Source organism: Centropristis striata, chromosome 3 (assembly GCF_030273125.1).
Source record: "Centropristis striata isolate RG_2023a ecotype Rhode Island chromosome 3, C.striata_1.0, whole genome shotgun sequence".
NCBI lineage: Eukaryota > Metazoa > Chordata > Actinopteri > Perciformes > Serranidae > Centropristis > Centropristis striata.
In genome coordinates, this window is record NC_081519.1 from 42934538 (window position 1) to 42959373 (window position 24836).

The 24836-nt window shown below is 39.6% G+C and overlaps 1 protein-coding gene across 4 annotated transcripts; it reads right to left on the reverse strand.

Annotated features, from left to right (window-relative positions):
* Positions 1-2216: 2216 nt before the first annotated feature.
* ddi2 (DNA-damage inducible protein 2) lies at positions 2217-17327 on the reverse strand. Of its 4 annotated transcripts, XM_059329570.1 has the most exons (10): positions 16871-17191; positions 14370-14499; positions 12677-12982; positions 11743-11869; positions 10375-10502; positions 10078-10206; positions 8907-9010; positions 8060-8252; positions 5109-5157; positions 4705-4790 (listed from the first exon to the last, which is right to left on the reverse strand). In XM_059329570.1, exons 1-9 carry the CDS (start codon positions 17006-17008, stop codon positions 5147-5149), a joined length of 1266 nt encoding a protein of 421 aa, XP_059185553.1. In that variant the 5' UTR covers positions 17009-17191; the 3' UTR covers positions 4705-4790; positions 5109-5146. The 4 variants fall into 4 exon arrangements, with proteins under 4 accessions (XP_059185551.1, XP_059185549.1, XP_059185553.1 ...); XM_059329569.1 differs by lacking the exons at positions 4705-4790; positions 5109-5157 and adding an exon at positions 17202-17327 and having other exon boundaries at positions 7453-8252; positions 16871-17042; XM_059329568.1 differs by lacking the exons at positions 8907-9010; positions 10078-10206; positions 10375-10502; ... (2 more) ...; positions 14370-14499; positions 16871-17191 and having other exon boundaries at positions 2217-4790; positions 8060-8148.
* Between the last annotated feature and the right edge of the window lie 7509 nt (positions 17328-24836).

Consider the following 24836-nt stretch of genomic DNA (forward strand, 5'->3'; position numbering starts at 1 on the left):
TCGCTTAACTCAAAATCCGTGGAATAGCCACGGAATCGCTCAAATTTCCGTGAAACTGACACGGATTTCGCTACAATGCAAGTTAATGACAGTCATATCCCGTGGCTATTCCATGGATATTTGTTCCTATTGGTTTGTTCCAAGTCACGTGACTTTCAAGGTCCCGGCGGTCGGAACAAAAAACATGGCAGGCAGTTCTCTCATTTTTAGTGAAAAATCAATATTTTGACTTAGTTTCTGCATAAAAATGGATTTTGATCACATTTCTAGCGAGAAATATATGTTTTATTTTCTAAATATTCACTCAGTGAATGTATATAATCACTTTGTATGTTGGAATAGCCACGGGATATGACTGTTATTAACTTGCATTGTAGCGAAATCCGTGTCAGTTTCACGGAAATTTGAGCGATTCCGTGGCTATTCCACGGATTTTGAGTTAAGCGAAATCCGTGGCTATTTCACGGATTCCTGTGAGACCAGGTTGCTACCGATACACCAGAAGACTTTGAAAAGATTTGGAAAGAGTCCTGGAAGACTATCAGCTCACAGCTGCTCACATCTAAAGACAAGAGTTTAGAGTTTTTAGTCCCAGCCTAGTCTCACACTGAGATTCTACAAAGACTGTCAATCTTTCAGGGTCACTATTTACAAGACTACAACTAGATTCTTTTAGCATTTTTTACCTACCATGCAAATTTTTTCCTCATCATGCTCGAAGTAAAAACTGACTAAATGGAGGAGAAGCAGCTTTTGGCTCCAGCTGCTCTAGTGTGTGACTCAGTGGTTTGTGTTGAAAAAAACAAAAACAATAAAAAGAAGAATAGACGCCACAAAATGCCCCTCACACGCTGAAAAAGGGGTTTCTGTTTCTGTTCTGACATGAAAAGTTGACTATTTTACAGTAAACAAAATAGAAATAAGGAAGAATAAAGGAAAGGAAACTGTAGAAAAGAATTCATGATATACATTTATGTCCTATTTAATTATAATTTGTTTAATTGAATAATTTTACTTATCAGCTCTATCAACTCTCATTTAGTTAATCATACATTAATTATAGATTATTTATGACTTATTTATGTCTACATTTATTGATACATTTTAACTGGGTCTCCTTACTGTTCTCTTTACTAAGAAACAGCCCCCAAAATCCCGCTTGTGGCCGTAAATATATGACATCACTATATTTTTATTGAGGACTGAGCTTACTAATATTATTGTGATGTAACTTTTTCCTGTTGAAGATGTTTTACTGGCCAGTCTGGAACCGCTCATCTATTGGTTGGTGATGGTGTTACGTCACTGAGAAAAACATGTTTGATATGATCCAAACCAAGACGAGTTAAAGACTGATATGAAACAGAGCAGATTACTACCTTACACTAACCATGGAGATGACGGAGCGCTGTGACTCCAGTAAGACTCCTAGATTTACTAAAGACTTTCAGCTTTTAGTCTGGGACTGGGGACATCGTTTGGTGTAAACCAGAATAATTCAAATTGAATGAATGGTTGCTTGCTGGTCTTCTGTGGTATTAATAAACTATTTGGGGGTTTTGGTTGAACATAAGATGTAATTTGTCCAATTTTTCACCACTGTAAGACAGTTTAAAGACCAAATTAATGCTCCAAAAACAAACAGCAGGTTAAAGGAGCAGTGTGTAGGATTTAGTGGTGACGTAGCAAGTTGTAACCAATAGACTCAATAGACCAATTCTTTTTATACCAACATTGACAACGAGCGCATATGCCGATTGCAAAATGGGCCACAAATAAGAACACTAAAACCCTTAGAAAACTGGCAAAAAAGACTACTTTCTCATGGATTTTTTTTCTTTTTACTGTTTAAATGTCATCTTGATATTATATCAACTTGTCACTTTGGGATAGGCAAGTATAAAAAATGTATATGTACGTGTATAAAATAGTGCATATGATTAAAAATTAAGACTTTTATTAGTACTTTTTTAGTTTTGGCAGCCCACTGCACAACATGACATGTTCAAAACAGATTACAACTTTTCCTCTGATTAAAGTTTTCTCGTGTATTTCAGCAGACTTCTGATTCCTTCTGCAACCAAACCCTAAATTACAGACGATCTCTGGTGGCCTTTAGGTCACAATAAACATGAAAGGCTCTCAATAAAGCCAGCGACTCCTCCAGAATGTAGCTCATATTACACTGCATTTACTCACAGGAAGAAAAGAAAAAATTCACAGTGTACAAATACTTGTTCCATTTTATTTGCAATTTAAAATTTCATACAAGATAAAAGTAGATAATTCAATCTGCCTGAACATTGTTGGTATGTGACTCAAGTAAAGCCATTAAAATCCTTGATATATGATGTACTGACATGGCAATATTCTTCTAACAGATAACAAATGAAAATGGGTGTTTTTAAAGGTATGAACACACACTATGATGATTTGACACAAAATAAAATGGGTTTATGAACAGAAGCTACAAACATTTTTGTAATCTACACATGGCAAAGCTTTCAAACTGTGGAAAATAATACATACAGTACAAGATACCTTCTGTAATACACATACTGAATTGATAAATGCCATCTATGATCATACGTCAACAAACGCACTTGTGGCTCACTTGATATGTCACGGTGATAATGGTCGTGGGCGTCCACGCATCTGGAGAACTTAGTTGTAAACTTGATCAACGATCAACCCTCCTAAACTGCAGCAGTTCTCACAATTTAGCTTCTCCATCACTGGGTTCTGATCTGTAAATTGAATTAGCTATAAACAAAAAATATGGTGTTTTTTATTTATCAGCAAATTACTTTAAATATCCATATTTGTGCTGAATGATCTAAAACTCACCAGACACGGGAGAAGGAGGAGTAAAGCTACTCCAGGTTGAGATTTTTTTCTCTCCATTTTTATTGATGCTTAACAACTTAATAGTTTTATGACATATCAAAAGGGAAATTAAAGTAACGTTTAATGGTTAAAGAATCAATCATACATTGGGCATTTAATATGTGTCAACATTGGACAACGAAAGAAGAAGAAAATCAACCGATACCAAATTTCTAAAAACCAATGAACGGGTGGCCACCCAAAACATCTGCATGCAAACACACCTCACATATCTGCAACATCCAGAAAAGTTTTACCAGTTGTCCGGTTTGTTCTTGGAGACTCTGGACGACAAACCAAGAGACAGCATTTCCCTGTTTTCATACGTGCTCCCTGCTAAGAAGGGACTTGAGACATCTGGAGCAGTAACGAGTTAGAAATACCACAGATGCCGAGTCGGGAGGCTGGGGACTCGTGTGACTCGTTATTATCAGTCTAGGTGGGCACAGTGATGCTGCGTGCTAGTAGCGCTAGCAGAGCTAGCTCCACCACCCCGTGGGCTTGTTCCAGAGCCTCGGCAGCCTCCCGGGCAGAAAACCCTGCTGCCTGGATTCTCTGGATGTGCTCAGCTGGAAATTGTTCTATAAAGGGATGCGGAGAAGGGAGGAGAGGGGCCGGAGATGTGAGGTGGGGAGCCTGAGCAGGAGGAGGAGGAGGAGAGGGGGAGGAGGTGCTGGAGACCTCCTCAGGTGAGCCCACCGCCATAGACAGCGGGCTGAGGAAGGTGTGCTCAGTCTGGAGGCCCAGAGTGTCCGGGGTGTTGGTGCCAGAGGCCCGTCCGTCTGCGACCCCCCTCCCCTGCTGCCCCTCCGGAGGCTCCCTGACCTCCAGATCCCCAGCAGGATCAGGAGGAACCTCTGGCTCAGGCTGACAACTGCTGATGTCATTAGCTTGGTCTTGCCCACACCTCTCTGCCCCCCTTTGCTCCGCGGAGCCACCTGGACACTGTGGGGGTCCGTGTCCCCCCTCGGTCTCTGCTGCATCCCCGCCCAGATGCTCATCAGGCACAAGACACGTAGATGGTCCCTCATCAGACACAGCAGCAGCATGGTTGGCTTTGGCATCGCTTGGTTCTGCACCGGCTGTGATGGCAGTAGAGGGGGAGTCTTGGGGCTCGGGACCCGCTTCTTCTGTTTCCTGTCTGAAGGGGTGAGAGGGGGAGCAGGAGGTGCTGCGGTTCTGGGACTGGGCCCGGTTGTTGGAGACCAGCAGCTCGTGGAGCTCCATCAGAGCGGCCGCCAGCGACGGGATGCTGTCGGAGCTGGAGCAGTGCTCCCCCTCGGGCTGGTCCCTCTCAGAGGAGACCAGGCCCTGGGAGGCCGTGGGGGACTCCATCTCAACCGAGTCCGACTGGCCAGGAGCGCTGGGACAGGCTGCATCGGGGTCGGACTCAGCTGCCTCCTGCTCCATGGGTTGAATGGGGGACAGTTCCTCTGGATGGGGGAGCGTGGGGGGGCTGTTCATCACCTCATCTGGTTCAGCTTCCTCCTCTGCAGGGTCCGCCTGGACCTGGTCCTCCTCAGGATACTGGGGCTCTGTAGTCATGTCCGCAGGAGGGGAACATGAGCGGAGGAGGTCTGTGGAGGGACTGGGTGGTGCAGGGGGCACTTTGGAGTCGCTCGGGACGGGCAGAGGGGGCGGGTGGATGTGATGAGGTGTAGAACCAGCATCTTCTTCTGAGGATGTAGGCAGAAGCTCCTCCTGGAGGCCAGGTGGGTCCTGGCAGGGCCCTGGTGCTGAGGCCAGCTCCATGGAGGCCGGGGCAGACTGGGAGCGGTCCAGGGTCTGGGGCTGACCAGAAGAAGGGCTTTGGGACGGGGAGGTGGATGAGGACATTTGGTCTAAGGTTCTGGGTAATGTAAATGGTGGGGGCTGCGGTGAGGTAGTTTGTCCATCTGCAGTGTCTATTATAAGAGAAAATACAACTGGGAATGAAACAGTGTGGCCTGTCTGGAGCATTAGTGGATAATATGCATTTAAGGAAACAACCCAAAAACAAACAAACACATTTCCTTACCCAAACTCTTGTATAATACTTGGAAAAACCAGCTGCACGTATAGTTTGTGACTATTTTTTTAACAGTTACATGTATTCAGAATAAATACATAGGAACAAAAAGTACAACATCAATTAACCAATCCAGCAGCAAAATAACAGCAAAATAAAAGACAGAAATAGCAATGGACTTAGCACTGGCAATGGACTTGTGAATTTGCAGTACCTGGTTGGTAGGGCCCTCTCCAGCTGTCTCCAAATGCATCAGTGCTGTCCTGCTCAGGGGTTAGGGCACACACCACACACATCATGCAAAGGGACGGAGAAAGTTAGCAGTCACACACAGAGCATGCACCAACCTATCAGCCTTTTCACACACACATGTGAAAAGTGTCATCCAAAAACAACTTGAGCCTTTGTCCTAACAGAGAGGTCACAGTGGCATCACATAACCCGTCACTGAACCTCAGAAAACTCAATAGAGGTCACATTGACATTTAATCAAAAAATCCCTGAACCATGAGAACAAAAGGACCAAAACTGATTTGTTGCCTTTTTCCACAACATGGCTGCTCCACCAGTCACCAGCTGCTCTGCTGCTGCTTTTTGTTTTACTACCATTTGCAATGTGCAGCCATTAGCGGACAAGACTGGCTGGAAAAATAACAGAGACTAAGTGTATTAATGGCAGTAGCACTAATGTAAATGTAAGCTTTGAAAAGCATTAAAGAGAAACACTCACATAATAATGTTTGGATCGTACTGCTTACAGTCAAACTCTGACAGTTACATTTAAATCAAATTAGGATATATCACAGACTGTGTTACTTTATTGCAATATTTATATATTGTGGCATAGTGCATTTTCTGAAAATATCATTTTTTTATGGATAAAGTAACTGGACAAGAAAGGCTGTTATGTAGGGGTGTGCCATATCGTATCGTTCACCATAATATCGGTATTTTTTTTATTTATGGTTAAAAAAAATGCATATCATGATATTGGCAACATTCCTACTTCTTGATGTAGTGGTTAAAGTTGTTTTAATCACAAAAACCTACTTAGTCTCTGTCCCTAAACACATGCAGCTTTCAAAATAAGAGCACAGTGTGTAGAAGACTGTCAAAATAAGATGCCTTAAATAAAACATACAAGAACCTTTATTCTCCTTTACAAAATGTCATTAAAATATGCCCCCGGAACCCTTAAATGGTTATTTTTTATTATTTGCTCATACTCAAGAGTCAAGAGTAAATTATTTTTATTTGGCAACTGTTGAGATTTGCACTTCACACTACATTTTAGATTTTTATTCATTTATTCAGACTAAAAAAAAATCATATTTTCTATATCTTTTTAAGTATTTTGTAATATCGTCAAGAATATCGTTATTGCAAAAATAGCCTGAAATATCGTGATATTATTTTAGGGCCATATCGCCCAGCCCTACTGTTATGTATTCATCAAGTAAATTAAATACCTGACAGACAGGTACTACAATCATCGAAAAGAAAAATCTAAATATTGCCATAAAGTAGTCCTGATCATTGCAGTTGCAACATCTGCAAAAATGTCCTCATACACCACGGTGCTAATTTACTGTGTGAGACAGTCATGCTCACACTAATAACCACCTACGTTTCTATTGGCACTAGTTGTTCCTTTCAGTTTGTCTTTGTAGGCTTCAAGTGCTGTTCTCACACTCCATCTGCACTGTTGGCTCCCACAGAACGGGACAAAATGTAACAGTCCACGCTGAACTCACTGCAATAAGACACTCTGGACTGTTGATAAGCACTGACACTGTGCTTAAGAGTTTCATCTTCATAAAAAAATATTTTAGACACGGTAAAAGCATCATAGTCACAAAGAGAAGCTAAAAACTAGGAGGCATACAGAAGACTGTTGCCATGTTCAATTTAAAAAAAAGACAAAGGTTGTGAACGAAGCGTTAGCTCAATAGCTCAATGGAAACGTTTAAAATGAGAATAATACATTTGGTTTTATTTAACTAATAGAAAGTAGCCCTCAAATAGCTCATCTTCATAAGTCTGCTTCTTGCATATCTGCACATTGCACTTTTTACCTATACTAGCTACTGTCTGGTCTCACAGGAATCCGTGAAATAGCCACAGATTTCGCTTAACTCAAAATCCGTGGAATAGCCACGGAATCGCTCAAATTTCCGTGAAACTGACACGGATTTCGCTACAATGCAAGTTAATGACAGTCATATCCCGTGGCTATTGGTTTGTTCCAAGTCACGTGACTTTCAAGGTTCCGGCGGTCAGAACAAAAAACATGGCGGACAGTTCTCTCATTTTTAGTGAAAAAAATTATATTTTGACTTTGTTTCTGCATAAAAATGGATTTTGGATGGATTTCACATTTCTAGCGAGAAATATATGTTTTATTTTATAAATATTCACTCAGTGAATGTTCATAATCACTTTGTGGTGAAGATCTCGCCAGAAAAATATGACTGTCATTAACTTGCATTGTAGCGAAATCCGTGTCAGTTTCACGGAAACTTGAGCGATTCCGTGGCTATTCCACGGATTTTGAGTTAAGCGAATCCGTGGCTATTTCACGGATTTCTGTGAGATCATGTTGACTAGGTAGTAACTCTCCATTTAGGGGTATCAGCTCTGCAACAAACTTGTGTCAGTGATTTTATATATGCGTATGGCGTTTCTTTGACTGTGTTTTATTAGATATTTATTGGGTCTTATTATGTTATCGTTGTGTACCTTGTCTTGTGTGTCCTGCTGCAAAACAAATCTCCCTTCAAGGGACTAATAAAGTGATTCTGATTCTAAGTGCCTTTCACAGAACCCAAAGACACTAAATAGAGAAACAAGCAAAAACAAAGCTAATCCTCAGTGTTTCCCTTTAAGCCTAAAAAGCTTGATCTTAGCCTTTAACAACCAATTTGTCTTCTTTTCTTTAATACACTTGTGTTTTCCTGACCGACATCTTTTATTTCCTGACCCCGTCCTACATAGCATGTAATTTGCTGAGGTGATGACATGAAGTGATCATGTGACAGATTCAGATGACGGCATAAATGGGGTTGAGAGTAAGAAGCTTCAAGTGGCACATGCAAATGTGGTTCTAACTCAGCTGAAACAAGCCCAATGGAGAACAGGCTGAAGTGCAGAGATGGGGGATCTCACCGCTTTCCTGTATGGACCTCTGAAGTGCCTCTGCTAGTTCTCTATCAGCGATCTCGTCTGGACGGGCGTCTGACCGCCCCTCTGCCCCGTAGGCCAGCCGGGCACACTCCGGCAGCTCCGCTTCAGACAGGAAGCGGGTCTCGGTGCCTGTAGTGCCTATTAGAAGCACATTCTTCTTCAGGTCGATCGAACACTACAAGACAAGCAGGGCAAAGAACGCTTATTCAGCACTGCTGTACATTCAGTAAAACAGAGAGCAAAAAGGAAAACTTACCAAATTACATAACTGGAAGGGGGAAAAAATATCTTTTACAAATATTACTGATTTCAGCTCTTAAATGAATCACTGTTAAATGGTTAAAACCAGACCCTCCAACATACAATATGTGGATTGAGAAGGTCTGGGAAATTTATCACATGGAACAAATAACTTACTCCTTGAGGCTTCAAAAAGATATATTTGTTAACAGATGGAGACCTGCCATGACCATACTAATGCAATAATCTCATGTTTATTTTACTTTATTTCACTTAATTTAATTTGATTGATTTCTATTAACACAGTTTATTATTTAATTACTTATTGTTTGTTTGTGTTACTTTGGTTTAACTATGTAATTTATACATATTTGACTTGATGTATATGCTTTAATGCTGTATTAAGCAGATCAAAATGAAAAACAACAGACTAAATGTGAATTTGTATGTATATGTTTGTATATGCTGCAAAAATTGAAATAAAATTTAAGTTTAAAAAAAAAAAAAAAAGGAAAACTAACATATTATACAATGAACTCAAATCCAACACTGTACTGCAGATTGTGATCAGATGGGAAGGAGCTCACACCTGATGTCTCTTCAGCATATCCAGGCCAAGCAGCATGTCCATCGGCTGGTCCTCCAGGATGGAGAAGGAACAAGGGAGGAAGTCTCCCTCTATCTGGACCTGAGCTGCAGGAGTAGACCAAGGGAAAGTTATTCTACCCAGAGTCAGACAAACTCTGACACCAATCACTGCCTACCGTTTTAAAATGTACGTTGAATGATATGATTAGATAGCATAGCATATATATATATATCTATATATTCTTTGTATTTCTAAAACCAGCATTGCCATATTATGCTAATTTTCTGATTTATACTTGCTTAAATATTCCAAAAACATTTTTCTCCACATTCTGTTCTGCTCTGATCGGTTTGTGTTTGTGTCTTCTCTGCGTCTCTGCACCTTCATTGCAGCCAGGGAATGACTAACAGCACTGTAGTAGCACTTTTTACCATTATATAATATTGTTGTGACGTCACAACTAGAGATAGACCGATATATCGGCCGGCCGATATATTTCGGCCAATATTTGCGTTTTTTACTTGTATCGGCATCGACCGATACGTGCATGCATTCAACGATCAATTATCCCGTTTCACTGAGCCATCAGCAGCAAGGCTCTGTGCAACATCTCCATTCTCTGGTGAGCTGCTGCTGATACCAGAAAAAAGAAAAACACATCAAATATGTGGATCATCTGAGGTGCCACCACCTCCAGGCCTAGAACAACATACACATTGTTTAATATCCAACTGTTAATATGTTTTGTTTGTTTTGTTAATAAATGTTTCTTTTTTTGTTTAAACTGAGACACATTTGTTATCATTGTGTCATTTTTATCATGTAAATGGAGGAAGAAAAGGCAATATCGGCTTCAAGAATCGGCCCAAAAAAAAAAATCGTCAGAATATATCGGGGATCGGTTAAGACTGATGTCAAAATAATTTGCATCGGCATTAAAAAAACCCGTATCGGTCGACCTCTAGTCACAACTTAGGGCTGTCCCAACATCTCCTTTAAATGCACTGTTTCGTAGGAATACATGCTGTGTGCATTTATTTGAGGATTGAGCGTTTTTAAATCAAGAAAGAAATGCAAAAGTCATTTTTTTTTTACAATATGGGACCTTTACTTTTTTTCTTTGAACTACATTATAAACTGTGTTGTTTGAAGTATAAAAAAAGCCCCTCACCCAGATGAACTCTGCCAATGATCTTCTGGGTGCCCACTCCCTTGGCGATACCGGCCCAGCGGCGGTCCACCAGCCTCATGATGTTACAGCGTTCAGCGCAGGCCTGGCTCATGATGGTCATCTGGGCTCCTAGAAACAAATAATGTCAGAACTCTACAAAGTGTTTCCTCCTAAACAAAATCAAAAAGTGCTGTGCAATTAACACAAGCAGCTTAAATTGAGCAAAACAAAAACTAAACCATAGGATGTTTGCTGATATTGTAACAACACATTGGATCAGGATTTAGTGCTTATTACCTGAGTCGACAAAAGCTTTCACAGGGTGCCCGTTGACTTTGCAGTTAATGTAGAGCATAACAACCTGTCCAAAGCTTTCTGGGGCCTCCTCCATTGCAATAGTCATGTTTTCCTCCACATTGTGCTGCCTGGAATAAGCACATTTAAAAAAAAAAAAAAAGAAAAAAGAATGAAAACATGCTGCTAAACTTGCGTGAACAAGCTGCCTTCCTTAATGTCAGTTCTAAAAAGTTTAATTAATTAATTTTTATTATATTACAAAACATTACAGCATGATAACTGGTTATGGAAGTAAAACTGAGGCTGTAATAAGACGTAGATGTGGGTTATGTTTAGTGTAACGGTACATGGAAGCAGTGGTGGAAAGTAACTAAGTACATTTACTCAAGTACTGTACTTAAGTACAATTTTGAGGTACTTGTACTTTACTTGAGTGTTTCTATTTTCTGTAAATGTATACTTCTACTCCACTACATTTTGAGGCAAATATTGTAATTTTCATTCCACTACATTTAGCTGACAGCTTTAGTTACTTTTCAGGTCGAGATTCAACATAAAACATATGATCAATTTAAGGTGATTAGATTTTTTTTATTTTATCAAATCTTACAACAGTATATTAAGAAGAGGAAGATTACTTTATTAATCCCACAATGGGGAAATTCAACCTCTGCATTTAACCCTTTATCCTTTTTTACACACAAGTGAACACACCATGCAAGGAGCAGTGGGCAGCACATTACTGTGCCCGGGGAGCTGTGCGGGGGGGTTAGGTGCCTTGCTCAAGGGCACTTCAGTCCTAGACCTGGGGAGATGGGGAATCGAACCAGCGACTCTACAGTTACAAGCCCAATTCCTAACCTCTAGGCCACGGACTGCCCAAAGTACTTAAATGAGCCATATCTTTCCAAAATTAAAACCCTGCTTACATAAAATCATCAATACAAATAATGTAATAAGATATTTAGAATATATGAAACAATCTGAATGGGTCCATTTGGCATAACCAGTACTTTTACTTTTGATACTTTAAGTACATTTTGATGCTGATACTTTTGTACTTTTACTTAAGTAAGTTTTGAATGCAGGACTTTTACTTGTAGTGGAGTAATTTCATAGTGTTGTATTAGTACTTTTACTTAAGTACGGGATCTGAATACTTCTTCCACCACTGCATGGAAGTTAGGGTTTGATTGGTACCCGACTTTAGGAGTCATGGTAAGTTACAAGTTTGGTATGAGACCGAACTGTGACCTCTGAAGTTTGGTGGTTCAACACGGACTCAGCAGCTGTTACAGCACTAGTATTATATATTGTGTTATTAATATTTTCAAGTGGTCAACTAAATGCACGGCCTCTGCAGCATACCTAATGTCCTCCTCAATCTTGGCTTGGGCGTCCAAATCAAAAGGATCAGCCGTCAGAAGTCTAATCCTCTCCTGCTCCCTCTTGGCTCGGTCCTGTTGTTGCTCCAGCAGCACTTTGGTGAAACGCTCTGAGGGGAAAGAGTCACACAAACACGAACCCATTCAAGTCTGAGTACAAGTAAGAGGCCATCATCAACAGAAGTGGTGGCATGAGCTCAATAAATGCAAGACATCATCTGATACAATTCAAGGTAGTACATAGACTACATTATTCTCCATCCAGATTACAGAAAATATTTCGGGATGTGTCCCCCCAATGTATTAGGTGTCAAAGTGAAGAGGGAACACTATCCCACTTATTTTTGTCGTGTCATAAGCTAGAACCATTCTGGTCATCCTTGTTTGAGTTCTTCACTAAGGCCCTTAATCATCCATGTAACCCGTTCACTGTGTTGTTTGGAGCGGCTAATCCAGATAGTGTAAAAAGTAGTTATGAAGCTAAGGCTATCTCCCTTTCAACATTGTTAGCCAGAACGTTAATTCTACAGTTTTGGAAATCTGAAAGGGCTCCTACGTTTGAAATGTGGTTGAGAGAGCTGGGAAATGTTTTACACTTGGAGAAAATCAGGTACATAATATCTAATAAAAAGGATATCTTTTTTAAAATATGGCAACCTTTTCTTGATTTAATGTCTAAAAACTGAATTAGTGTTATTCTATTGCTGTGCCATTTATATTATACCCCTGTTTTGTTTGTCTAATGTCAAAAACTCTGTCAAAAAAACCAAAACATATTGTTCTGTGTAGCTCCACCATTTATCTCTAATTTGTATACATAATTTGTATATATTTTTCTGTTATGAAATCAATAAAAATAAATACACAAAAAAAAAAAAGAAGTCATGGCATGTGACGTCAGCTGCCTTTTTGTTTACCCAAGTCTCCGCTCAGCAGGGCCTCAGCGAGCGGCGGGTTCCGCTCCTTGAGCAGTGAGAGCTCGTGTGGATTGGATAATAGCATCTGCTGGAGTAAGGCGGGGTCGTCCAGCCCCTGAGGAGAGGAGCCGCGGAAGGCCATTGGCGAGGAAGGTTGTGCGGCGCGCTGCGGCGGCGGCTGCTGCTGTGGTGGTTGTTGTGGCCGCGGCTGTGGAGCCGGTTGCGGAGGCCTTATGGCACCTTGTTGACTAGTTGAAGAAGAAGTGCCGGGGATTGTGATAGAACGAAAGTCAATATGGGGCAGACCTGAGGAGCACAGAGCACAAACGGTGAGAGGAGATCATATCTGCATGTAGAAAAACTCACTAAAGAGATGATGCAATTTGCTTTTATGTCTTTTCAATAGTGTTGCCTTGTGTCCCTGCTGCCTGGATTCTCTGGATGTGCTCAGCTGGAAATTGTTCTATAAAGGGATGCGGAGAAGGGAGAAGAGGGGCTGGAGATGTGAGGTGGGGAGCCTGAGCAGGAGGAGGAGGAGAGGGGGAGGAGGTGCTGGAGACCTCCTCAGGTGAGTCCACTGCCATAGACAGCGGGCTGAGGAAGGTGTGCTCAGTCTGGAGGCCCAGAGTGTCCGGGGTGTTGGTGCCAGAGGCTCGTCCGTCTGCAACCCCCCTCCCCTATCTGCATGTTTAAAAACTCACTAAAAATTTTAAAATCTTACTGCTGGTCTACAAAGCTCTGAATGGTCTCGGACCAAATTACATGCTTGATCTGTTCCCTCTCTATGAAGCATCCAGACCCCTCAGGTCATCTGGAACTGGCTTGTTGCGTGTCCCAAGAACAAGAACTAAGCAGGTGAGGCAGCTTTCAGTTATTATGCTCCTCACCTGTGGAACAAACTACCTGCAGATGTGAGGTCTGCCCCAACAGTCAGCTCCTTTAAATCAGGACTAAAAACACTCTAGTTTACTGAAGCGTACTCTTAACTTTAACACTTATCTGCTCTACTCTACTGCCCTTACTTTTAACTACACAATGTTTGACTTGTGCTTTTTATTATTTTATCTCTTTTTTTTAATCCTGCTGTATCTTATTTTATCCTATTTATATTTTTATTTCTATTTCCCTGTTTTAATTGACTGTTTTTACTGTTTTCAATTGTGTCTTGCTGTTTTAATGTGTATGTAAAGCACTTTGAATTACCTTGTGTTGAATTGTGCTATACAAATAAACTTGCCTTGCCTAAAGAGATGATGCAATTTTCTTTTATGTCTTTTCAATAGTGTTGCCTTGTGTCCCTTCATGTATAACTCTGCTTTTTTTTAAATCAATCTTTTCTCTTTTTGTAACCTACACTTACTTTCCTCACACTTTTGATGCCGCTCTACTGGTTTCTAACTAGAACTACAGGAAGTAAAGCAGGTTGAATGACTGTTTTTTGAATGTGAAACAATCATTGCAAATATCAACATTGTTGTCTTTGTCCTGCCTTCTTCTGAACTCTCAATTCGAGTCTGTCTAAAGTCAAGTCCCAACCCACCATACGTCTTCTGAAAAAAAAGTTAAAGCCACGGAAGAAGCTTCAGTGCAGTTTTATGGGCCGTTAATGTGCAGTAATTGGCATTTTAAATGGAACTTGGCAACAGACAGACATCAATAGCTTTTATATTATTTCAATAAACATGTGTGCTACCTGGAAAGGCTGGCTGAGTTGGTGGAGGCCTTCTGTCAGCTTGCCTGAGAACCACCACATCTCCATCCTTAACGCCGTAGGTCCCCAAGGCACGAGTGGGGTCTTTTAGGGGCTGTTCTACATATGTGACCTGTTTAAGGAAAAATAAAAATTAAATGTTATATCATCATACAGAAGAATTACAGATTCTTGCTATGACTGAATAAGCCAAGCATGCTAAACACAGATAAGGCATTTCACTAGCTCAAATGTGGCAGTTCTTAGGTGGCACTTGCTTTTGCAAACTCTACTTTAAATTAAGAGACCCAGGCTGTAAATGTTATATAGTTTTAATGCAACATGGTCTCACAGAAATCCATGAAATAGCCACGGATTTCGCTTGACTCAAAATCCGTGGAATAGCCACGGAATCGCTCAAATTTCCGTGAAACTGACACGGATTTCGCTACAATGCAAGTTAATGACAATCATATCCCGTGGCTATTCCATGGATATTTGTTCCTATTGGTTTGTTCCAAGTCACGTGACTTTCAAGGTCCAATCGGTCAGAACAAAAAACATGGCGGACAGTTTTCTCATTTTTAGTGAAAAATCAATATTTTGACTTAGTTTCTGCATAAAAATGGATTTTGATCACATTTCTAGCGAGAAATATATGTTTTATTTTCTAAATCTTCACTCAGTGAATGTACATAATCACTTTGTATGTTGGAATAGCCACGGGATATGACTGTCATTAACTTGCATTGTAGCGAAATCCGTGTTAGTTTCACGGAAATTTGAGTGATTCCGTGGCTATTCCACGGATTTTGAGTTAAGCGAAATCCGTGGCTATTTCACAGATTTCTGTGAGACCAGGTTGTTTTAATGTCTAGCCAATTTAGTGGTCTACCTGGCTGCAACATCTACCTTACAACCAGGATTTACAGGGTTATTTTACTGTCATGTGGTCAGAGTATCTGTTTCAGGTAAATTAATCACCTTCACTTTCTGTTTCCTCCAAACTCAAAACAAAGTAGTATTCATTATGAAAGGGAGGTGAGGTACTTTAGAAGCTTGTTTACCATTAATTTTCAGGCACTGACCAGACCAATGAATAAATCAATCGACTGACTAATCTTTTCAGCAATTTACTATTATTTTGCTCCAGTCCAACATTAACTTCTACTCTAAAAGCAAAAAGAAAGTTGAATATTAACTGGTGTGACATAGCACTAATACAACCAGTGCTGGGGCAGATTTTATTACATGGCCTCATTGAATATGTTTAAAGGGACAGTACACGCTACTTGGACTAGGGGCATACACAATTTTGACTTGATAAAACCCATAATAAATTTGTTTAGCTAACTTTGTGTAATCTTAAAAAAAAAAAAAGAGATCAAGATTTCTGGAGAGAGTCATTGCTATTGGGTTTTAAAACTCTCTTTCGGCACTTTGATCTCTAAAGCAAAGTGCCGAAAGCCAAAAATCTTCATGGCTGATATCTCCAACTCTTGGCACCTCACAATAAAACAAAAAATATTTGTATAGATAAAAATGCATATGAAAAAGAATGTATGACTGTATTTTTGGGGGGTGAACTGTCCCTTTAACTAGTTATATTATTATGTAACACAACGTTAACTGCCGTTTGGACCAGAAATTGTCACCCTGTTAAAATATATATTTTTTAGATAATGTCATTTTTTCAAGTTTTGCAGGAAAAACTTCACCAAAAGTGTAACATATGACATTTATTGATCATTTTTCTCAAAAAGGATGTAACAAAGGATAGCTATTGGCATAGTAATAACACTGTGTGTAAATGATGTAACTTAAGAGAAATAAATGACTTAGGCAATATTTTTAACATGCCTTTGTGACTTAAGCAAGATATGGTGACACTTTATTTTGAAGGTGTCTACATAAGAGTCACACAAGCCTGTCAGAAACATGACATGACAAGTATCATGAGCATTAATGTTACTTCAAAGTGTCATTAATGTTCATGACACATCCCATGTCATGTTTATGGCAGCTCATGTCACTCTTATGTAGACACCTTCAAAATAAAGTGTTACCAATATTTTTTGGGTCATTTTGTGTCTTTTTTGGTCATTTTGTGTCTTTTTTTTGGTCATTTTGTTTCCTTTTTTGGGTGATCTGAACTGTGTGTGTGAGATTGTGGGTCAGTGAGTGGGGGTCGCAGACAACATGCATGTTAAATTGGGGGTCACGACTCAAAAAGGTTGAGAACTACTGATTTAAACAGCCTGACACCAGTTAGCTTCAGTGGTTTTACTTTCTATTAGCTTATTTCCACCAACGGCTAAATCCGACCGTTTGCAGACGTTAATAACGGTTTGGAGCCTAATTCCGTTGCTAGGAAACCAAGTTTCGCAACACATCGTGCACTAAAACAGCAAAAGTCCGATTCATGCTAGCAAGTCTGCTAGCTAGCTAGCTGCTAGCCTCGTTAGCTCCCCGGCTACAGCTAGCAGCTAGCATTTGGGACTCACCTGGATTTCCCCAGCTGGGATTCCTGATTCCAGTTCACAAAGTGCTATAAAGTCTCTCAGCTCCAGGTCTGGAGACACATCGAGGGCGAAGGTGGTTTCTGGGCGATCCCTCGGCGCGCAGAAAACGGTGACCAGCATCGCTTTTTCGGGGCAGGATCACTGGACAGACCCGCTGCAACAGAATGCGGTTAGTGGAGTTCCTTGTTTCACAGAGAACACCCCCCCAACTATTATTTGGATTTTCCCAGTTTTTAAGACTTGTTTCAGTGCAGACGGCGTCAAATGGGGAAACTAGTATTACACCATGAGGCAGAGACTGTTTTTGACTTACTGGGTAAAAGCCTGATGTCACACTTTCTCTTTTAACAACTAAACAACATCAAGTATTGCTCAGTAGTGCCGCATTTCATCCAGCTTGTTTTACGACATGCCGTATTACAGCAAGTACAGTCGTGAGTAGTTTCTTCTTCTTCTTCTTTTAATTGGCGGCTGGCATCCAATTTATAGGTGCATTGCCGCCACCTACCAGATTGGAGTGTGGATCATTAGATTAGCAGGAAATAAAAGAAAACAACAAACAAAACAAAACAAAACAAAACAAAAAAAACCTAAATCCTCTCCATTAGCCCTGTTTCCCTCAGGTATTTCCGTACTTGTTTACTGACATTGTCTGATCTTTGCAATAAATTTCCTAGTGTAAAACTGACTTTCTCCCTTTGCATGAATGCTTTTAACCCTCCTGTCGTCCTCCCGGGTCAAATTGACCCAATCTGTTTTGACTATTCCTTCTTTCCTCCCTCCTCCTGCCTTCCTCTCTTCTTTCCTCCTTCCTTCGTTCTTCCCTTCCTCCTCTATCCTCCTTTCTTTCTTTCCTTCCTTTCCTCCCTCCTTCCCTTCTTTTCTTTCCTCCTTCCGCTATCTCCTTTACTTTCTCTCTTCTTTCCTTCCTCCTGATTTCCTCTCCTTTCCTCCTTCCTTCCTTCTTTCATCCTTCCCGCTTCCATTCCTTCCTCTATCCTCCTTTCTTCTTCCCTCCCCCCCTTTCCTTCCCTTCTTTCTTTCTTTCTTTCTTTCTTTCTTTCTTTCTTTCTTTCCTTCCTCCTTCCTTTCTGCCCTCTTTCCTTCCTGCCTCCCTCCTTTTCTTGCTCCTTCCTTCTTTATTTTTTCCTTCCTTTCTTCTCCTCCTCCCCTTTCTTTCCTCCATCCTCCTTCCTTTCTCTCTCCTTTCCATTCCTCTTCCTTTTCCTCCTCTCTTCTTTCCTTCCTCCATCCTTCTTTCTTTCCTTCCTTCTTTCCTCCATCCTTTTTTACTTCCCTTTGCGTCCTTCCCTCTTCTTCCTTCCTTGACCCGAGGACAACAGGAGGGTTAAATCTCTCCTCTCCCTCTCATACTCCTTACACTCCATCATAACATGCTCTACTGTTTCAGGTTGATTACAGTTTCTACAGTTGCCTGTGGGAGCAGTCGTGAGTCGTTTCTTCTTCTAATCTTAAAAACGATGCAAGTCTTATTACCACCATCTGCTGGACTCTTAGGAAATTGCTCAGACTTCAGTGTGAATGAAATCGCTCCTTTATGTTTGAGCAGAGCCGGTGTCGTGCCAAAAAGTGATTGCCTGCCAGAATCTGATTTCTGGCCGCGGGAGCGCGCACGGCAGCCCGTTGAGCGGTCAGATCTTTACATTATGAAGTTCATGAATGAGATCAAGTCATATTTAGGCAGAAATAACCTTTGAGTAACTGTATCTGGCCTTCAATCAATTTTTGGCAGGTGAAAATGCCTATTTTGTGTTGTAATGGTGCTTTAAAGGGATTCCAAACTGTCCTGTGAGCTCTAGTGTTTACATTATGAAGCTCATGAATGAGATCAAGTCATATTTAGGCAGAAATAACCTCTCAGTAACTATACTATGCCTTCAATCAGTTTTTGCGAGGTGAAAACTGAAATAGACGTGTCTATCACGTAGTTGCCATGTCTGATTTCACTACAAACTACACTTCTTTTGGCCACAGTTGTAATAATTATGCAACAACAAACGTTAAACTTTCGAAGCCACATGCCTTTGCTATAATTACATTATAATACAGTTGTGTGTATCTGCATATTAAGACCGTTTAATCCAGAGAAAAGCAGACGTGTTTACGCTACCGCTCAACGGGCTGCCGTGTGCGCTCCCGCGGCCAGAAATCAGATTCTGGCAGGCTATCACTTTTTGGCACGACACCGGCACAAGCCTCCATGGGGCCCTAAGCAGGATTCGATTTCGGGCCCACTATTCATGCCAATAATATTGATTGTTAATAACAAGTTAATAACAAAAATAATACCAATGCAATAATAATGCAAATAATACCAATAAATGAATGATGTCCAGGGTGTCACATATGGTTTTTAGTCTCAAAACGTAGCACATTCAAACACAAGAGCGACCTGGGGTTGTAAAAACAAAAATAATATATATTATATACATTATATTATATACATATAGGCCTACATCAGCAGCAGCACTCTGTTGACATATCTTTGATGATACAGAAACTCAAATCACTAAATCACTCATACATGCAAAAAATAAAAAAAATATTATTGGTATTATTATTGGTATTTGCTCTTGGGGGCCCCCTAGTGGCCACGGGGCCCTAAGCAGTCGCTTAGTTCGCTTATGCCTTGGGCTGGCTCTGTGTTTGAGTACTCTATGAAACTACATAGTGCAGAGCATAAAAGCTGCAGCAGCAGTGGTGGTTGAGGAGGAAACAGTGGGTGCTGTTACTTGGAGTTTGCATTTTGACTCAAAGCAAAATTCATTTGCGTGACACGTTAAAAATGCTTTACATAATGCATTCAGCAAGAAATACAGAATATGCAACGTTAAGCATTAAAACACAAATGAAAAAGGAAATATAATTTATAAAAACTAGAAAATTTCCTCTGGGGAAATTGTGAAAGGGCCACAGGGTCTACTGCCGGTGTGTGTACACTATGATGAGATTCTTCAGAGATTTCAAACAATTAATACTAGTAATGTTATGATACTATATAATATACAAGGAGCTACCTACAACAAGCATTCCTTTTCAAGTATTTATTTATACAGCAACCTATGACCTTTAACCTCAAAATGTGTGTGTGTGTATCTGGGGGAGTGTGCGTGCTTTCGTGCACATTTGTGTGTGTGTGTGTGTAATGAAAATCGCATGAAGTTACGTGTGTGTGTGTGTGTGTGTGTGTGCGTGTATCTGTAACGGTAATCACATCAAAGGGTCAGACAAAATCAGAGCAAAGATCAAAGGCAATCAGATCAAAGCAATCAACAGAATTAACTGCCACCAAATGCCAATGGTTCAGAACATTGACAGCAGCCAGAGGTAGACAGACTGGAATTTCTGGCCTCGAACAGAAAGCATTTTTGGCAAAACCATAATACCTATCATTGATCCGACTTCACTTTGAGCGTCTTGAGTTCTTCCTGAACATCTACATATGTTTTTATTAAGAAAAATGAAAAAATAGCTTTGTAAGAGCGATCTAAAAGAACAGTTACATCTCCCTTTTTCAGAAATCTTCCTGCGTTTTTAATATGGGAGCCAATGAGGCTGTTGGTGCGTGTTGGTGGCTCATCTGTGCGTCCTACGCCCAAACTATAACTCTAATAGGTTGTGTCAAAGTGTGTTTTACCTAGAATTAAAGGTCAAAATCAGTGCAATGCCTTTTGTCTTCCAGAGGTTTTGTTCCTCCAGTGGTAACATGTAACTAAATAAGCTACTGCTTCTCCGTGTTTAGTTCAAACTCTGCTTTCTGTGACTTTTAAACTGTCCAGGGCTCGTGTTTTCTGACTTCTTCTTTGGTTTTCAAAGACAGAAAGTAAGTCGAGCTGAGCTTAGTCACAGCCTTTCTTCTTCACCTCCAATGATAAGGGGAGGCATGATGGGAAAACCATGATGTTGCTTTTTTGAACAACAAAAGTCTTAGTTTAATATGAATGATGATTGTTGATGTTGTGAAATGAATTATAAAAAAGGTTACATTTGACACGTTACAGTAGCCTTAGTAATGAAAGCTGTTGAATTATTAGTTAAGTGGTGTATTTGCATTGTACCTGCTTTAATCAAATACTGCTGCCTTTACTAGGTCATCTTCTTGACTGATTTTGTTCAGTTTGAGTTGATCTTATCGAGTCCTCCTCACTTCCATCAAAGCATTGTGCTAACCACACAGTTCCTTTATTTATTCCAAGCAAATCTGCATCTGCAAGATACATGAATTAGATCACATCCTGCGTTCAAAGGCTTTTAATCGACTAGAAGTGTCTTGTGGACAGAAAAGAAAAAAGAAACGTAAAAGATTTGATGAGCTGGGTGTTGTTGGGATCATTATTAAATACTGTCAGCCTGTGACAAAGGAATGGAAAAAGTGTGTGTCAGTGTTGTGTCTTATGATTGATCTTACATGACAACAAGACACGTGTGGTAACTGTAACCTAAATACATATTTCAGAAAAATAGAAAAGGCCTAATAAAAATCCCTCAACCACTGATACTTTCTGTTTAGTCGACATGAAACCTGTGCTCTACACCTGCCTTCCAGCACGAAACCAGTCAAAGAGCAACACACTTTGATCCCAAAAACAAATAAATTATGTTGCTTTTATTTGTTCACTAGTTACATCAAGGTCACTCACAGTGGTGGAAAAAGTATTCAGATCCTTTACTTGAGTAAAAGTACTAATACCACACTGTGAAATTACTCCACTACAAGTAAAAGTTCTGCATCCAAATCTTACTGAAGTAAAAGTAGAAAAGTATCAGCATTAAAATCTACTTAAAGTATGAAAAGTAAAAGTATTCGGGTTATGCAGAACGGACCCACTATAATTGTTTTATATATTCTAAATTAATTATTACATTATTTGTATTGATGATTTAATGTATGCGGTGTTTTAATTTTAAAGATAGGGCTCATTTAATTACTTAATATACTGTTAAAAGATTTAATTAAAAAAACGTCGAATCACTTTACATTGATCATATATATTATGTTAAATCTCAACCTGAAAAGTAACTAAAGCTGGCAGCTTTATCCTGGAGTAAAAAGTACAATATTTGCCTAAAAATGTAGTGGAGTAGAAGTAAAAAGTTACTTAAAATGGAAATACTCAAGTAAAGTACAAGTCACTCAACAAACTATTGGACTTGTTCTCCCTCCCCTCAAGAATTTTTGAGGTTTGGTGATGAAAGCAGGTTTGTCAGATTTATTGTAAAGCACTATGCTGACTCAACAAATCTGCACATGGTTGTAGTTTAAAACTACAATAATTATTCGAGGCAACATAATTAAATAATAATTAACCAAACTGATATTTAAATTACTTTTAAATCCTTTGAGGGTCTTGGTTCACTCAGTGTATAAATTATTTTTGCAGACCAGAACTGAATGCAAACTGTTTTTTTTTAATTCAAAGTGCAGCCATTCATCCATTCATCTGTTCATACTGAAGCCAAGTTACAACACGAAACCTGAATAATAACTCTTTTAAATGGATACCAATCACTGTCTATCTGTTGTTTTCAGCTTCATGTCTATATATTACTCACCATACTGAAACAGAAATGCTCATTTGATATGCTGTTTTCATTTCTGTATTACTCCATCCTAGGTGCAGCCCCATTAATAGTTTTCTCGGCACAGATAATGAGGAAGAGAACACTGCCTCAGTCTCATGTCATCAATTTTAACCTCGGTATGATAGCATGACTGCAGCATGTGCAGGGGAAAAGAGAGTAAATGAACAGATAACTAATTTTTTTTTCAAGTATTAAATATTCACATATGTCAATGGGTCATATGATAAACTCTGAAAATTCTATTTGATGTCAAACATTTACACTGTTGCTGTTTAAACACACTTTGGTTAATGTTGTGAAATGGAACTTCTTGGTTGAATCTAGGAAAAACTGAGTACATTTACTCATGTTCTGTACTTGGAGGTACATGTACTTTACTTGAGTATTTCCATTTTTTGTAACTTTATATTTCTACCCCACTTCTGCATTTTTACTCCACTCCATTTAGCTGACAGCTTTAGTTACTTTTCAGGTCGAGATTTAACATGAAAACATGATCAATTTTAAGGGATTAGACTTTAAAAAAAAACAAAAAAACCTCATAACAGTATATTGAGTAGTTAAAATTAGCCCTATCTTTACGGAATTAAAATCCTGCTTACCTAAATGCATCAATAAAATAATATAATATATTTGGAATATATATATATATATATATATATAACAATCTGAATGGTGCATAATGAGTACTTTTACTTTTGGTACTTTTAGTTTAGTAGGTTTTGAATGCAGAATTTTAACTTGTAGTGGAGTAATTTTAAAATAAACCTAAATAACTGAATCAACGGAGGCAACGAGTATCATCAGACTGTGGCCTAGAGCAGCTATTCTCAACCTTGGGGTCGGGACCCCGATTGGGGTCGCGAGATGATTTCTGGGGGTCGCCAAATCATTTTGGAAGTCAGCTCTGTCTCCACTGTGTTAAAGTGTTCATGTGTTAATGTGTTTTAGTCTTTTTGGTCACTTAATGTCTTTTTTTTTGCCCATTTTGTGTTTGTTTTTTAGTCATTTTGTGTCTTTTTTGGTCATTTAGTGTGTTTTTTTTGGTAATTTTGTGTCTTTTTTTTGTCATTTTGTGTCTTTTCTGGTCATTTTGTGTCTTTTTTTTTTATCATTTTGTGGTCAATTTGTGTCTTTTTGGTCATTTTATTTCCTTTTTTTGGTCAATTTGATTCTTTTTTGGGTAATTTTGTGTCTTTTCTGACAAATCCCAAAGTATCAAGTTGTTACTTTCCAAGGAGTCTCTGGCTTCAAGCTGACTGTTACACACTCAGGAGGTCAGAATGGACCTTTAAACTGATAGCAAAGGACTTAGATTAAAGGTAACAATAAAATATTAAAAAATATATATAAATGCACAGACAGAGAGATGTTTTAGTTGTTCTCTGCTTCATTATTTGTCCAAAATTTGTCGTATCAACTGAGTTTGTCTGATCTGAACTGTGCGAGGAGATTGTGTTCAGTGAGACAACATGATGTTAGATTGGGGGTCGAGACTCAAAAAGGTTGAGAACTACTGGCCTAGAGAAATCAGGCTTGTAACCAGAGGATCGCTGGTTTGAATCTCAAGTCTAACCCCCCACTGCTCCCCGGACACAGAAATGTGCTGCCCACTGCTCCTAAGCATGGTGTGTTCACTGGTGTGTAGAAGGATGGGTTAAACAGAGGACTAACTCACTACTTGCTGTTTGTGTGTGTGTGCAAAACAAATATTTTAGAATCTTTTACAATGCGAACAGTCCTGTTGTGGTCTTAATTTAGTTCTGTGCTTTTCGGTGGGTTTTTGGAAATTCAGGACCAACAAAGGAAAGAAACTTTGTATTTTGTGACACTTTGTAGTGTTAAAAACATACTAGAGAGCAGCGGCCAGTCAGGGGCCACATGTGGTGCAGAAAGGTTTCTAGCATGAAGAACAGCTGATAACACTGCATAACCTGTTATGGATTCCTTGGAGGGCAATTGATTTCTTCAATTGAAAGTGACCCTAAACAGTGGCGGTTCTACACAGGGGCCTCCAGGGGCCACTGCCCCCGTGAAAAAGCCCTTGGCCCCTGCTGTGGCCCCTGTGTCAAATTAATAATAAAATTATCAATTTATAACGATGAACGTCGGAACAATTCTTACCTATTTTTTGTTTAAACAATATCTCATTGTACACAAAATGAACCCAGAATGTGCACATTGTATAATAGTTTTATTGTGCAATAAAAGCTTGTGTGTGTGTGTATATATATATATACATATATAAAAGATAATTCTCACTGTCCTGCACTTTCAAAATAAAAGCACAAAAATGAGAAATGTCATTGTCGTACAAAAATAACTGTTATTGTTGGTGAGTCTG

Excerpts from the sequence above, each read along its gene's own strand:
- ddi2 (XM_059329566.1), bottom strand. The coding sequence starts at position 5,193 with ATGATGTGTGTGGTGTGTGCCCTAACCCCTGAGCAGGACAGCACTGAT. Across the intron at positions 4,791-5,108 it reads GAGAGGGCCCTACCAACCAG|ACACTGCAGATGGACAAACT; the intron begins GTACTGCAAATT and ends CTCTTATAATAG.